This window comes from Nerophis ophidion, linkage group LG18, assembly GCF_033978795.1.
Source record: "Nerophis ophidion isolate RoL-2023_Sa linkage group LG18, RoL_Noph_v1.0, whole genome shotgun sequence".
NCBI lineage: Eukaryota > Metazoa > Chordata > Actinopteri > Syngnathiformes > Syngnathidae > Nerophis > Nerophis ophidion.
The window spans coordinates 7,832,213-7,845,543 of NC_084628.1; the positions used below are offsets into that span (position 1 = coordinate 7,832,213).

At 43.7% G+C, this 13,331-nt stretch overlaps 1 protein-coding gene and 1 long non-coding RNA gene across 2 annotated transcripts in view; both read left to right on the top strand.

Moving 5' to 3' along the window:
* LOC133537349 (uncharacterized) overlaps window positions 1-6,803 on the top strand; it is a 57,572-nt gene extending 50,769 nt beyond the window's left edge. The window contains exon 4 of the long non-coding RNA XR_009802670.1: window positions 6,678-6,803. This is a non-coding gene — a long non-coding RNA (uncharacterized LOC133537349). The remainder of the gene's footprint in view (window positions 1-6,677) is intronic.
* Window positions 6,804-7,272: 469 nt separating this feature from the next.
* LOC133537348 (histone H2A, sperm-like) lies at window positions 7,273-13,034 on the top strand. The gene is made up of 2 exons (XM_061878373.1): window positions 7,273-7,430; window positions 12,559-13,034. Exon 2 carries the CDS (start codon window positions 12,559-12,561, stop codon window positions 12,973-12,975), a length of 417 nt encoding a protein of 138 aa, XP_061734357.1. The 5' UTR covers window positions 7,273-7,430; the 3' UTR covers window positions 12,976-13,034.
* The last annotated feature ends 297 nt before the right edge of the window (window positions 13,035-13,331 follow it).

Sequence of the window (13,331 nt, forward strand, 5' to 3'; positions counted from 1 at the left end):
CACTTCATACGTCACATACTGTCACCTCATACGTCACATACTGTCACCTCATACGTCACATACTGTCACGTCATACGTCACATACTGTCACGTCATACGTCACATACTGTCACGTCATACGTCACATACTGTCACTTCATACGTCACATACTGTCACGTCATACGTCACATACTGTCACGTCATACGTCACATACTGTCACTTCATACGTCACATACTGTCACTTCATACGTCACATACTGTCACCTCATACGTCACATACTGTCACCTCATACGTCACATACTGTCACGTCATACGTCACATACTGTCACGTCATACGTCACATACTGTCACGTCATACGTCACATACTGTCACTTCATACGTCACATACTGTCACGTCATACGTCACATACTGTCACGTCATACGTCACATACTGTCACGTCATACATCACATACTGTCACTTCATACGTCACATACTGTCACCTCATACGTCACATACTGTCACGTCATACGTCACATACTGTCACGTCATACGTCACATACTGTCACGTCATACGTCACATACTGTCACTTCATACGTCACATACTGTCACTTCATACGTCACATACTGTCACCTCATACGTCACATACTGTCACGTCATACGTCACATACTGTCACGTCATACGTCACATACTGTCACGTCATACGTCACATACTGTCACGTCATACGTCACATACTGTCACGTCATACGTCACATACTGTCACGTCATACGTCACATACTGTCACGTCATACGTCACATACTGTCACTTCATACGTCACATACTGTCACGTCATACGTCACATACTGTCACCTCATACGTCACATACTGTCACTTCATACGTCACATACTGTCACGTCATACGTGACATACTGTCACTTCATACTTCACATACTGTCACGTCATACGTCACATACTGTCACTTCATACGTCACATACTGTCACGTCATACGTCACATACTGTCACTTCATACGTCACATACTGTCACGTCATACGTCACATACTGTCACGTCATACGTCACATACTGTCACGTCATACGTCACATACTGTCACGGCATACGTCACATACTGTCACGTCATACGTCACATACTGTCACGTCATACGTCACATACTGTCACGTCATACGTCACATACTGTCACGGCATACGTCACATACTGTCACTTCATACGTCACATACTGTCACGTCATACGTCACATACTGTCACGTCATACGTCACATACTGTCACGTCATACATCACATACTGTCACCTCATACGTCACATACTGTCACGTCATACGTCACATACTGTCACCTCATACGTCACATACTGTCACCTCATACGTCACATACTGTCACGTCATACATCACATACTGTCACGTCATACGTCACATACTGTCACGTCATACGTCACATACTGTCACCTCATACGTCACATACTGTCACCTCATACGTCACATACTGTCACGTCATACGTCACATACTGTCACGTCATACGTCACATACTGTCACCTCATACGTCACATACTGTCACCTCATACGTCACATACTGTCACGTCATACATCACATACTGTCACGTCATACATCACATACTGTCACGTCATACATCACATACTGTCACGTCATACATCACATACTGTCACGTCATATATCACATACTGTCACGTCATACATCACATACTGTCACGTCATACATCACATACTGTCACGTCATACGTCACATACTGTCACGTCATACGTCACATACTGTCACCTCATACGTCACATACTGTCACCTCATACGTCACATACTGTCACGTCATACATCACATACTGTCACGTCATACATCACATACTGTCACGTCATACATCACATACTGTCACGTCATACATCACATACTGTCACGTCATATATCACATACTGTCACGTCATACATCACATACTGTCACGTCATACATCACATACTGTCACGTCATACGTCACATACTGTCACGTCATACATCACATACTGTCACGTCATACATCACATACTGTCACGTCATACATCACATACTGTCACGTCATATATCACATACTGTCACGTCATACATCACATACTGTCACGTCATACATCACATACTGTCACGTCATACGTCACATACTGTCACGTCATATGTCACATACTGTCACGTCATACATCACATACTGTCACGTCATACATCACATACTGTCACGTCATACATCACATACTGTCACGTCATACATCACATACTGTCACGTCATATATCACATACTGTCACGTCATACATCACATACTGTCACGTCATACATCACATACTGTCACGTCATACGTCACATACTGTCACGTCATACGTCACATACTGTCACCTCATACGTCACATACTGTCACCTCATACGTCACATACTGTCACGTCATACATCACATACTGTCACGTCATACATCACATACTGTCACGTCATACATCACATACTGTCACGTCATACATCACATACTGTCACGTCATATATCACATACTGTCACGTCATACATCACATACTGTCACGTCATACATCACATACTGTCACGTCATACGTCACATACTGTCACGTCATACATCACATACTGTCACGTCATACATCACATACTGTCACGTCATACATCACATACTGTCACGTCATATATCACATACTGTCACGTCATACATCACATACTGTCACGTCATACATCACATACTGTCACGTCATACGTCACATACTGTCACGTCATATGTCACATACTGTCACGTCATACATCACATACGTAGACGCCAGGGGTCACCAACCTTTTTGAAACCAAGAGCTACTTCTTGGGTACTGATTAATGCAAAGGGCTACCAGTTTGATACACACTTAAATAAGTTGCCAGAAATAGCCAATTTGCTCTAATTACCTTTAATAAATAAATCTATATATATATATTAAAAAAATTAGTATTTCTGTCTGTCATTCCGTCGTACATTTTTTTCCTTTTACGGAAGGTCTTTTTGTAGAGAATAAATGATGAAAAAAACACTTAATTGAACGGTTTAAAATGAAAACTAAAATATAAAACAGTTTATCTTCAATTTTGACTCTTTAAAATTAAAAATTCAACCGAAAAAAATTTAGAGAAAAACTAGCTGATTCGAATCTTTTTGAAAAAAAAATTTAAAAAAATAATTTATGGAACATTATTAGTAATTTTTCCTGATTAAGATTAATTTTAGAATTTTGATGACATGTTTTAAATAGGTTAAAATCCACTTTGAAATAAGATTTAAATTTGATTCTACAGATTTTCTAGATTTGCCTAAAAAAATAATTTATGGAACATTATTATACATTTTTCCTGATTAAGATTAATTTTAGAATTTTGATGTTTAGGGCACGTCCAGCTGGTAGGAGGCCACGGGGAAGACCCAGGACACGTTGGGAAGACTATGTCTCCCGGCTGGCCTGGGAACGCCTCGGGATCCCCCGGGAAGAGCTAGACTAAGTGACTGGGGAGAGGGAAGTCTGGGTTTCCCTGCTTAGGCTGTTGCCCCCGCGACCCGACCTCGGATAAGCGGAAGATGATGGATGGATGTTTTAAATAGGTTAAAATCCACTTTGAAATAAGATTTAAATTTGATTCTACAGATTTTCTAGATTTGCCAGAATGATTTTTTTGAATTTTAATCAAAAGTTTGAATATTTCACAAATATTCTTTGTCGAAAAAAACAGAAGCTAAAATGAAGAATTAAATTAAAATGTATTTATTATTCTTTACAATAACAAATAAAAATAATACTTGAACATTGATTCAAATTGTCAGGAAAGAAGAGGAAGGAATTTAAAAGGTAAAAAGATATACGTGTTTAAAAACCCTAAAATCATTTTTAAGGTTGTATTTTTTCTCTATAATTGTCTTTCTGAAAGTTATAAGAAGCAAAGTAAAAAAATAAATGAATTTATTTAAACAAGCGAAGACCAAGTCTTTAAAATATTTTCGTGGATTTTCAAATTCTATTTGAGTTTTGTCTCTCTTAGAATTAAAAATGTCAAGCAAAGCGACACCAGCTTGCTAGTAAATAATTAAAATTTAAAAAATAGAGGCAGCTCACTGGTAAGTGCTGCTTTTTGAGCTATTTTTAGAACAGGCCAGCGGGGCGACTCATCTGGTCCTTACGGGCGACCTGGTGCCCGCGGGCACCGCGTTGGTGACCCCTGCTATCTATACGCCCTCGCGGAGCAGAGATGTAGCAACAGTGGGCTTTCTTATAATTGGGAAGGTTTGTGTTATGTTTGTTCTCAAACAAAAAACATACTAAAACAAAAAAATTATTTCCCCCCCATCTTTTTCCATTTTCAATCCTTTTTTAAAAAAAATGCTCCAGGGAGCCAGTAGGGCGGCGCCCCTGAACTACTTGTAAATCCATGCATCGTCCCAAAAGTTATGCAAATGAAGTGAAGTGAAGTATATGTGGGCGGCTTAGCTCGGTTGGTAGAGTGGCCGTGTCAGCAACTTGAGGGTTGCAGGTTCGATTCCCGCTTGTGCCACCCTAGTTACTGCCGTTGTGTCCTTGGGCAAGACACTTTACCCACCTGCTCCCAGTGCCACCCACACTGGTTTAAATGTAACTTAGATATTGGGTGTCACTATGTAAAGCGCTTTGAGTCACTTGAGAAAAGCGCTATATAAATATACTTCACTTCAAATATCTAATGAAGTTTGAAAAGTGACTTAGCACTGCTTTCACCTACTCAGTGGCCTCGTGGTTAGAGCAGGGGTGTCAAACTCATTTTGGATCGGGGGCCACATGGAGAAAAATCTACTCGCAAGTGGGCCGGACTGGTAAAATCACGGCACGATAACTTAAATATAAAGACAACTTCGGATTGTTTTCTTTGTTTGAAAATAGAACAAGCACATTCTTTATATGTTGTGGTTGATAGTATTCTATCTTTATTTGTTGTTATTTATACTTTCTGAATAAATTATGTGATAATGTTCATCAGTCAACTCGTTGGTGTTAATGTTCCATCCATCAAGATAAAAAAAATAATCCATCCATCCATTTTCTACCGCTTATTCCCTTTTGGGGTCGCGGGGGTCGCTGGCGCCTATCTCAGCTACAATCGGGCGGAAGGCAGGGTACACCCTGGACAAGTCGCCACCTCATCGCAGGGCCAACACAGATAGACAGACAACATTCACACACTAGGGCCAATTTAGTGTTGCCAATCAAACTATCCCCAGGTGCATGTCTTTGGAAGTGGGAGGAAGCCGGAGGGAACCCACGCATTCACGGGGAGAACATGCAAACTCCACACAGAAAGATCCCGAGCCTGGGATTGAACCCAGGACTGCAGGAACTTCGTATTGTGAGGCAGATGCACTAACCCCTCTGCCACCGTGAAGCCCTGTTGTTATCTATACTTTCTGAATAAATTATGTGGTAATGTTCATCAGTCAACTCGTTGGTGTAAATGTTCCATCCATCAAGATAATAATAATATTAAAATCAAATTACAGGATGTCATTTATGTAGTTTGATAATTTTTGTCGACCGGTGCACTAACATGTTTTTTTTTTGTTTTGTTTTTACATATGTAGCATAATCTACAAAAGATACACAGAATTCAATCAATCAATCAATCAATGTTTATTTATATAGCCCCAAATCACAAATGTCTCAAAGGACTGCACAAATCATTACGACTACAACATCCTCGGAAGAACCCACAAAAGGGCAAGGAAAACTCACACCCAGTGGGCAGGGAGAATTCACATCCAGTGGGACGCCAGTGACAATGCTGACTATGAGAAACCTTGGAGAGGACCTCAGATGTGGGTAACCCCCCCCCCCCCTCTAGGGGACCGAAAGCAATGGATGTCGAGCGGGTCTAACATGATACTGTGAAAGTTCAATCCATAGTGGCTCCAACACAGCCGCGAGAGTTCAGTTCAAAGCGGATCCAAGACAGCAGCGAGAGTCCCGTCCACAGGAGACCATCTCAAGCGGAGGCGGATCAGCAGCGTAGAGATGTCCCCAATCGATACAGGCGAGCGGTCCATCCTGGGTCTCGACTCTGGACAGCCAGTACTTCATCCATGGTCATCGGACCGGACCCCCTCCACAAGGGAGGGGGGGACATAGGAGAAAGAAAAGAAGCAGGATTGCTATTGTGACATCTAGTGGACACATTTGGAACAGCAGTGTAACGGACTTCCTACCGCCATCGTGTGGGTTGCATGGATCATCAACAGAGGACATCGCTTTGCACAGGTTTAAATGATAAATGATAAATGGGTTGTACTTGTATAGCGCTTTTCTACCTTCAAGGTACTCAAAGCGCTTTGACACTACTTCCACATTTACCCATTCACACACTGATGGAGGGAGCTGCCATGCAAGGCGCCAACCAGCAACCATCAGGAGCAAGGGTGAAGTGTCACAACGGACGTGACGAGGTTGGTTTTGGTGGGATTTGAACCAGGGACCCTCGGGTTGCGCACAGCCACTCTCCCACTCCGCCACGCCGTCCCCAAAAGTTTGACTCTTTATTTTTGCAAATAAAAGTCGCTCGCAGTCAGTCGGTCGCTCTTTCAGCGCCTCCTTCTCTGCTCGCGCCGGTCTCCTTTTCAGTCGCCCGTCTTCCTGTGCTCGTCTGGTTGTCTCCTACTTCTTCTGCCCCGAGTGTTCGTCCTTCGCCCCTTTTATGTTGCAGCAGAAGATGATGGGATTGAGAACAGGTGTGTAGTTTACGCACCTGACTGGGCTGGCTGCAGCATCGCTCCGAGTGCGCCCCCGCCTCTCCTCTCTGCTGCATGCTCCGCCTCCTGGCCTCCATCTTGGGTAGGACAGCCATATTTCCTCAGTCTCTCCACAAGCAGTGTCTTTCATTCAAACATTTTGGGTCCTTTTCATACTTAGCCTACTCATCCCGCGGGCCGGATAAAAACGGTTTGAGGGCCCGATCCGGCCCGCGGGCCTTACGTTTGACACCCCTGGGTTAGAGTGTCCGCCCTGAGACCAATAGATCGTGAGTTCAAATCCCGGCCGAGTCATACCAAAGACTATAAAAATGGGACCCATTATCTCCCTTCTTGGCACTCAGCATCAAGGGTTGGAATTGGGGGTTAAATCACCAAAAAATGACTCCCCTCACCTCCCAGGGGGAGAACAAGGGGGATGGGTCAAATGCAGAGGACAAATTTCACCACACTTAGTGTGTTTGAGACAATCATTGCTACTTTAACTTTAACTGCAGTGGAAAATTGCCAGACATGTGGAAAAGGAATGAAGTGGTTTTGGTGGAAAGTGTAGGCTATGCAGGACGGCGATTGATTGGCGATTGATTGGGACAACAAGAGAGCCACAGGTGTCGTCAATCAAGAGACGGGCAAGTGTGCGTGTAAATAAAAGCAGCTTGTCGGGTCCCGATTGCAGCCCCGGTTTCTCCTCGGATCCAGCGGAAAAGGTGTGTAGCAGTAGATCATGTTTGTGGTGGTGAAAGTCTGCTTTGTTCCATTGTATTCTTTATTGGAAGTCATGAGATGCTAGTCAACCAAAATGTTTCTAATAGGTTCACGTTTAAATTTCAATTGTTGTCTCACGGTGGAAGAGGGGTTAGTGCGTCTGCCTCACAATACGAAGTTCCTGCAGTCCTGGGTTCAAATCCAGGCTCGGGATCTTTCTGTGTGGAGTTTGCATGTTCTCCCCGTGAATGCGTGGGTTCCCTCCGGGTACTCCGGCTTCCTCCCACCTCCAAAGACATGCACCTGGGGATAGGTTGATTGGCAACACTAAATTGGCCCTAGTGTGTGAATGTTGTCTGTCTATCTGTGTTGGCCCTGTGATGAGGTGGCGACTTGTCCAGGGTGTACCCCGCCCTCCGCCCGATTGTAGCTGAGATAGGCGCCAGCGCCCCCCGCGACCCCAAAAGGGAATAAGCGGTAGAAAATGGATGGATGGATGGATGTTTTATGTGGTAAATATTGCATATATCATGTAGTTTAGTGGTTCTCAAATGGGGGATACGCATACCCCTGGGGGTACTTGAAGGTATGCCAAGGGGTACGTGAGATTTTCAAAAAAATATTCTAAAAATAGTAACAATTCGGCTTCACGGTGGAAGAAGGGTTAGTGTGTCTGCCTCACAATACGAAGGTCCTGCAGTCCTGGGTTCAAATCCAGGCTCGGGATCTTTCTGTGTGGAGTTTGCATGTTCTCCCCGTGAATGCGTGGGTTCCCTCCGGGTACTCCGGCTTCCTCCCACTTCCAAAGACATGCACCTGGGGATAGGTTGATTGGCAACACTAAATTGGCCCTAGTGTGTGAATGTTGTCTGTCTATCTGTGTTGGCCCTGCGATGAGGTGGCGACTTGTCCAGGGTGTACCCCGCCTTACGCCCGATTGTAGCTGAGATAGGCGCCAGCGCCCCCCCGCGACCCCAAAAGGGAATAAGCGGTAGAAAATGGATGGATGGATGGGTCTCTGCGCCCTGCAAAAACTGAAATCTAAGTAAGATTAAATATCTCATAAGGATGATATTTGCTTTTTTTCTGTCTAAGATCATTCTTCTCACTAAGCAGATTTTATGTTAGTGTTTTACTTGTTTTAAGGGTTTTGGTCCTAAATGATTTCAGTAAGATATTACAGCTTGTGGAAGAGTGGATCGTGAGATCGACAGGCGGATCGGTGCGGCGTCTTCAGTAATGCGGACGTTGTACCGATCCGTTGTGGTGAAGAAGGAGCTGAGCCGGAAGGCAAAGCTCTCAATTTACCGGTCGATCTACGTTCCCATCCTCACCTATGGTCATGAGCTTTGGGTCATGACCGAAAGGATAAGATCACGGGTACAAGCGGCCGAAATGAGTTTCCTCCGCCGTGTGGCGGGGCTCTCCCTTAGAGATAGGGTGAGAAGCTCTGCCATCCGGGAGGAACTCAAAGTAAAGCCGCTGCTCCTTCACATCGAGAGGAGCCAGATGAGGTGGTTCGGGCATCTGGTCAGGATGCCACCCGAACGCCTCCCTAGGGAGGTGTTTAGGGCACGCCCAACCGGTAGGAGGCCACGGGGAAGACCCAGGACACGTTGGGAAGACTATGTCTCCCGGCTGGCCTGGGAACGCCTCGGGATCCCCAGGGAAGAGCTAGACGAAGTAGCTGGGGAGAGGGAAGTCTGGGCTTCCCTGCTTAGGCTGCTGCCCCCGCGACCCGACCTCGGATAAGCAGAAGATGATGGATGGAGGGATTACAGCTTGTTGCTGAGATTTGATGACCAATATTGAGTAAAACATGCTTGAAACTAGAATATCAATTGTTGCAAAGCTGTGTCATCAACACTCAAGTATAAAACTGCTTTTTTAAAGTAATTTCTTATTTCAAGCATGGAAAAAAAAAAAATCATGACTTAGGCACAATTGTCTCACATTAAAACCGATGACAGCCAAATGGACTTCGCTGTTGTATATTCAATGAAACAATAGAAAATACATACTTTGATAGTAGTATAGTTATTAGTGAGAATATACTTATTTTAGGGTTCAACGAGGTTAGCTAATTTTACTTGTTTTGAAAGTCTTGACAAGCCAAATGTTCTTCTATCGCAGGCCTGGGGAATTATTTGAACTCTGTGGCCAAATTTGGAGGAAAAAAATGTATCTGGGGGCCGGTATATCTGATTTTTAGGAACACTAATACAAAAACTAGTTTTGTTTAGTTTATCATGTTAGACCCGCTCGACATCCATTGCTTTTGGTCCCCTAGAGGGGGTGGGGGGTTGCCCACATATGAGGTCCTCATAGTCATTGTCACTGGGTCTGAGTTTTCCTTGCCCACTGGGTGTGAATTCTCCTTGCCCTTATGTGGGTTCTTCCGAAGTAGTCGTAGTGGTTTGTACAGTCCTTTGAGACATTTGTGATTTAGGGCTATATATATAAACATTGATTATTATGTAAAGAATATTAACACTTTGCTGTCTTGGATCCGCTTGAACTGAACTCTCGTGGCTGTGTTGGAGCCACTATGGATTGAACTTTCACAGTATCATGTTAGACCCGCTCGACATCCATTGCTTTCGGTCCCCTAGAGGGGGGCTGGGGTTGCCCACATCTGAGGTCCTCTCCAAGGTTTCTCATAGTCAGCATTGTCACTGGCGTCCCACTGGATGTGAATTCTCCCTGCCCACTGGGTGTGAGTTTTCCTTGCCCTTTTGTGGGTTCTTCCGAGGATGTTGTAGTCGTAATGATTTGTGCAGTCCTTTGAGACATTTGTGATTTGGGGCTATATAAATAAACATTGATTGATTGATTGATTGATTGATAGTTATGTTCTGTTAGTTTTGGACTCCCTTAGTTCCTGTTTTGTGCACTTCGGGTGTTTTTGTTTTTGTTACCATGGGTGCTATATGGTTTCACCTGCCTCTGATTAGTGCTCGGCACATTCACCTGCTGTTAAGCACTAATCAGAGAGCGATTCACGTTGCTCTCCACAGTCGGTGTGGCTTCATTGTTTGCGGTATGCAACTGTCACTTTGGTGTATTCCTGTGCTAAGTTGTCGCCTTAGCTCCCCGTGCGATCGGCACGTTTTTCCCTTTTGTTTATTTCTGTCTTTTTGGTACTAGTATGATTTAATGAATCGTCAGCTACCTCACGCTGTCGTCCGGAGCTGTCCGCCTGCATTCCAGGAAAAAACAACCTCAACCTGACCCTCCGCTAATGCTAAAATGCCATAAAAGCTATGAGAGACGGTCTTAAAAAAAAAAAACAATGGAATTTTAAATTTTTTTACTGAACGAGACACCCAGAACTTGCATGAAACTAAAGAATGTTGGATTTACAATATTAACTATGAACGGTAAAACACTGAATATTGACAACACGTGAATGGCCCATCGACATATTTTACAATCAAGCAAAATATGAAAGTGGAGGGTAAAAAAAACTCCACTTACATTCTAATATCACTAAGCTTTAGAACTTTGTTGTAAAAATCTCTCTCCGCGTCTGTCCGACACCCGCATTTCAGGTTGACTGCTCTGGAAATGCTCCCCACCCACACTGCTTGGTGCCTCGTCTGAGCTGCTGTGACTTACGTTACCATAGTAACTAATTAGATTAGTATAGTAACTAATTAGATTACCATAGTAACTAGCAAATCATGCAAAAGAGCAGATTCCAACCATTGAAATACTTAGTATAGTTGAAGACTTACGGTCAATAGAAAACATGACTGCATATCATATTGTCAGCTACAATTTCCATCTTAAAGATCTAAAAAAATTATTTGGGAATGTCCGGCGGGCCAGATTGAAAAGCGTAACGGGCCGCATGAGGCTTTAATTTTCCCAGATCTGTCCTATTGGCAGATAATTTAGCTTAATTCAAATAAAATACCCCTCATTTTTGTATTGTTTAGGGACCGAATGTCCCTTCGGGACAGAGGACCCTATTGAATTTCTAGCGTTTTATTCTTTCTTATTATTCCGCAGCTTTGAGCTGAAATTTGACTCCCTTAACATGTTCCAAAACTCACCAAATTTGACACACACATCAGGACTGGCCAACATTGCGATTTAATCAAAAAACCTAACCCCAAAACTAAAAATTGCGCTCTAGTGCCCCCTAGGAAGAAAACAGACAAAATTGCCTGTAACTTCCAGTAGGAATTTCGTAGCGACAAACAAAAACCTCAATGTAGGTCTCACTTAGACCTAGATTTCATACACTGACATCCTTAGGCAAAAATCAACAGGAAGTTTGCAATTCCCCCTTCAAAACAAAAGTTTTGTAAAAACACTCTCCATTGCCTCTTTGAGCTGAAATTTGACCCCCTTAACATGCTTCCAAAACTCACCAAATTTGACACACACATCAGGACTGGCAAACATTGCGATTAAATCAAAAAACCTAACCCCAAAACTAAAAATTGCGCTCTAGTGCCCCCTAAGAAGAAAACAGACAAAACTGCCTGTAACTTCCAATAGGAACTTCGTAGCGACAAACAAAAACCTCTATGTAGGTCTCAATTAGACCTAGATTTCATACACTGACATCCTTAGGCAAAAATCAAAAGGAAATTTGCAATTCCCCCCTTCAAAACAAAAGTTTTGTAAAATCTCTCCATTGCCTCTTTGAGCTGTAATTTGACCCCCTTAACATGCTTCAAAACTCACCAAACTGGACACACACATCAGGACTGGGGAAAATTGCGATCTAATAAAAAAAAACCTAACCCCAAAACTCAAAATTGCGCTCTAGCGCCCCCTAGGAATAAAACATACAAAACTGCTCCTAGGAAGAAAACACAGACAAAACTGCCTGTAACTTCCAGTAGGAATATCGTAGATACTTGAAACAAAAACCTCTATGTAGGTCTCACTTAGACCTACATTTCATATTTTGACAAGCCCTAGCAAAAATCAACAGGAAGTTTGCAATTCCCCCTTCAAAACAAAAGTTTTGTAAAAACCGGTCACCTTTTTTCAAACGTTATCTCCTGAGCGCGTTTGTCGTGTCGGCTTCAAACTACCACAGGAGAGAGATTGAACCCTTCTGATTTAAAAAGTTGTAATTTTTTCTTTTTTTGAACACTTGACTTTTTGCAGATGTCTGGTCGTGGAAAGAAAGCTGCCCCCAAACCCAAATCCGCCGTTTCCCAGTCGACGAGAGCAGGCCTAACCTTCCCAGTAGCCCGCATCCACAGGCTGCTCAAGAAGGGCAACTACAGCCAGCGAGTGGGCAGCAGCGCCGCAGTCTACTTTTCGGCCGTGCTGGAGTACCTCTGCGCCGAAATCCTGGAGCTGGCGGGCAACGCCAGCCGAGACAACAAGAAGCGGCGCATCACTCCTCGCCACATCTTGTTGGCGGTGAGAAATGACGAGGAGCTCAACAAACTGCTGTCCGGGGTCACCGTCTCTGAAGGCGGCGTGATCCCCAATATCCAAGGGGCGCTCCTTCCCAAGAAGACCGCGGTCCGCAGAGAGGAGGTGGCTGTTCAAGATGTTCAGTCGCAAGAGTTTTAATTTCTTTGTTTTTACAAATCTATAATTTATTTTAATACAATAAAAATGTTTCTAATTCATGTTTGTTTACTTCCCAACCATGTTGCAGAGAATGACAATACCAGGAGTCTTTCTTCAAATATGGATTTATTGCAACCGGTGATTCCCACGCATCAAGCCCGCTCCGCATAATATGTGGCGACCGGCTCTCAAACATTACCGGGGATTTTGTGTGAGACTGTTTTTAAAGAGTTAAAGTGCTACTTCCCAACTTCAAAGAACCCACAAACTACCAAGGAATGTTGTCTGTCTGTGTGTTGGCCCTTTGATGAGGTGGCGACTTGTCCAGGGTGTACTCCGCCTTCCGCCGGAATGCG